Source organism: Hibiscus syriacus, unplaced genomic scaffold (genome assembly GCF_006381635.1).
Source record: "Hibiscus syriacus cultivar Baekdansim isolate YM2019G1 unplaced genomic scaffold, ASM638163v2 tig00111678_pilon, whole genome shotgun sequence".
NCBI classification, from domain to species: Eukaryota; Viridiplantae; Streptophyta; class Magnoliopsida; order Malvales; family Malvaceae; genus Hibiscus; species Hibiscus syriacus.
The window spans coordinates 32,647-35,131 of record NW_024063153.1 but is presented as its reverse complement, the minus strand read 5'-3'; the positions used below and the strand labels follow the sequence as shown (position 1 = coordinate 35,131).

The 2,485-nt window shown below is 32.2% G+C and overlaps 1 protein-coding gene across 1 annotated transcript; it reads right to left on the bottom strand.

Moving 5' to 3' along the window:
* Nucleotides 1-574: 574 nt before the first annotated feature.
* Nucleotides 575-1,237, bottom strand: LOC120167466 (auxin-responsive protein SAUR78-like). The gene has a single exon (XM_039176473.1). The coding sequence runs from the start codon at nucleotides 1,098-1,100 to the stop codon at nucleotides 729-731; it is 372 nt and encodes a 123-aa protein (XP_039032404.1). The 5' UTR covers nucleotides 1,101-1,237; the 3' UTR covers nucleotides 575-728.
* Between the last annotated feature and the right edge of the window lie 1,248 nt (nucleotides 1,238-2,485).

Sequence of the window (2,485 nt, the reverse complement as noted above, 5' to 3'; positions counted from 1 at the left end):
CTTATGACCTAAATTATCTATTAATTTTTTTTGAGATGTTTGGTATAAAAAAAATTAAACTAAACTATTATATATAGTCACATTAAATATTCAAATTATTGTTTTTCTTGATAATATATATAGTCACACAATATTTTTGCTTTTAAGGGCCTAAACTGAGGCGGCCATATCTTTTGCTACCACAAAGCTTTGAGAATTTGGTCTCATTTCACTTTGTCTAACTATGTATAAATATAAAATTAAAGGATATATATTTAGTGTATTAAAATTTATGAACATTGAATAAATAATAAAATTACATACTATTGGTGAATTGATTTTTGGATTAATTAATCATAATTGAGTATCCAATATATATAAGAAAGAAAGAAAGAAGATTGGGAAGCAGCCAAATTTCCATTTCTCAACCAATTTTTACCATAATAAACAAATGACATCGACATTCTTACAAATTACAAGCATTTAGTCCTGAACATGGCTAAGAGAATGGACTAGAATGTTAAAATTTTTAAAAACAGAGCATAAAAGCAAATTAATTCTTACGAAAGTTGTTGATGAGCAACGTTGATCCTCCTGCAGCTAAAATCAAATTATGGATTAATCACCTCATCGTCCCCAAAAGTGCATTTCCTGTTTCCTAACACTTCTTAAATTCCAATTATTTTTCTTTCATGCCCTTCATCTTTTTACAAATTCGACATATGCATCATCTATTTTCATTCTTTTTGTTAGCAAGTGTAGAACTCGACCAGCTCTTCCATGGAACCCGACTGAGCTCCGTCGTTCTCGAGCATCCAAAGCAAGTGCTCGAACAAAACAACTTCGCAAGACACCACGAAATCACCGTCGTCATCACCGCCGCCACTGCCGCCGGACCTATCTACCAGCTCTTGGAACAGAGGGTGGCGGATGATCTTCGACCTTACCAGGTATCTCCGCCGCGACTTGCCGACATAAACTGGGTGATGACCCCTCGGGTAATTCGATTTCTCTTCGGAATCCGACGCCGCTATGGCGCTGCCGGTGCGGGTCAGTTTCTTTAGAGACGGCCATCTTTTTATTGCAGACTTGAGCTTCGTTAGTTTTCCAGCTTTCGCCATGAATATACTTAACTCTAAAATTCAAAGTGCTTTGAATTAGAGAGAGAGAGAGAGAGAGAGAGAGAGAGAGAGAGAGAGGAGATTGTTGAAGAAGAGAAAGGGGCTTTGTGTTTGAGTTGAAGTACAGAGAAAAATGGAGGAAGCTTCGTATATAAAGAATGGAGGGGGCGGCCTTCGGCAGACTGACAGGCATTCAGGGAGATAAATAATAGGTCAAACTCTATAAAGGTCCCTCCATTATTTGTTTGTTTCTAAATATGTATCGCCCTTCCCGATCCTCTCATATTAGGGAAAGATCCTCTTAATGCTCTAACGTCCACATTAGATATGGACCGAACTGTCACATAACATTCTGAATATAATCATGTATCGTTTAACGAGCGATTTGCCCAAACCTTATAACATATGATAGTCGCAAGTGGTGAAGAGTCGACATCGAGGTGTTATACTTTTCCGTCGATGTAAGTTCTTGAAAACGATTAATCTATTATATTTAGAATAACTTTTATTCGTACAACGACAATCTATAAATTATGTAATAATTTTTTCTCTTAATTTTATAAGATAATTTGATGTGATATATTTTTTAAAAACGTGTGATGATATGACATCTTCGTCTTGACTTTTTCTGTAAAATTGTTGTCCGACGATAATGTAAATACATATTCATAAACAAGTAAACTAGGAATGATTTAAAACTATAAGAGATGGATAAAACCCGGAGAAAATATGTAGTGGAGGGATCTTTTAAGGAATTCGACCGAAATAATATTGCACACTTGAAATATGGAGAAATTATTTTATAGTCCTGGCTCAACATGTCATTCATGATCCTATGAATGATAGTCACAAATTCTAAATTAATTGCCGACTCTTCATTTATACATAAGAAAGTTGGAAAAAAGAGATGATAAATTATAATTGGTTGAGACCACGAATGACGTGATGGGTCAGGACCATCTAATAATTTTTCAAAAATATGAGCTTAAGGTCACAACAGTTCATAAAAACAGTAAAATAAATTGATTGATTAATTTATATACATATTATTAATTTAACTTTTTTAGTATAATTAATTTTTTGATTTATTGATTAATTAATTTAGATCATTTGTAATGTTTGTTGTAGAGATAAATCTTTCATTCCAGTGTATTCTTTTCACAATATTAGAGTTTAAATCATATATATTATTTAAAAGATATAACTATAGTAGTCAATATCGCACCAATGTCGATTTTTATTGAGCTTAAATCAATAATATTTTTATATTTTGGAACAATTTTATTTTATATTCATATAAATTTATGTTAAATATTTTTACTTTGTCAATGATTAAATTAAAACATATTATAAGTAAGGATAGGTATTATTTATATGCATAAATT

Bases quoted from the DNA above. Each gene is read 5' to 3' on its own strand.
- LOC120167466 (XM_039176473.1), bottom strand. From the start codon at position 1,100: ATGGCGAAAGCTGGAAAACTAACGAAGCTCAAGTCTGCAATAAAAAGA.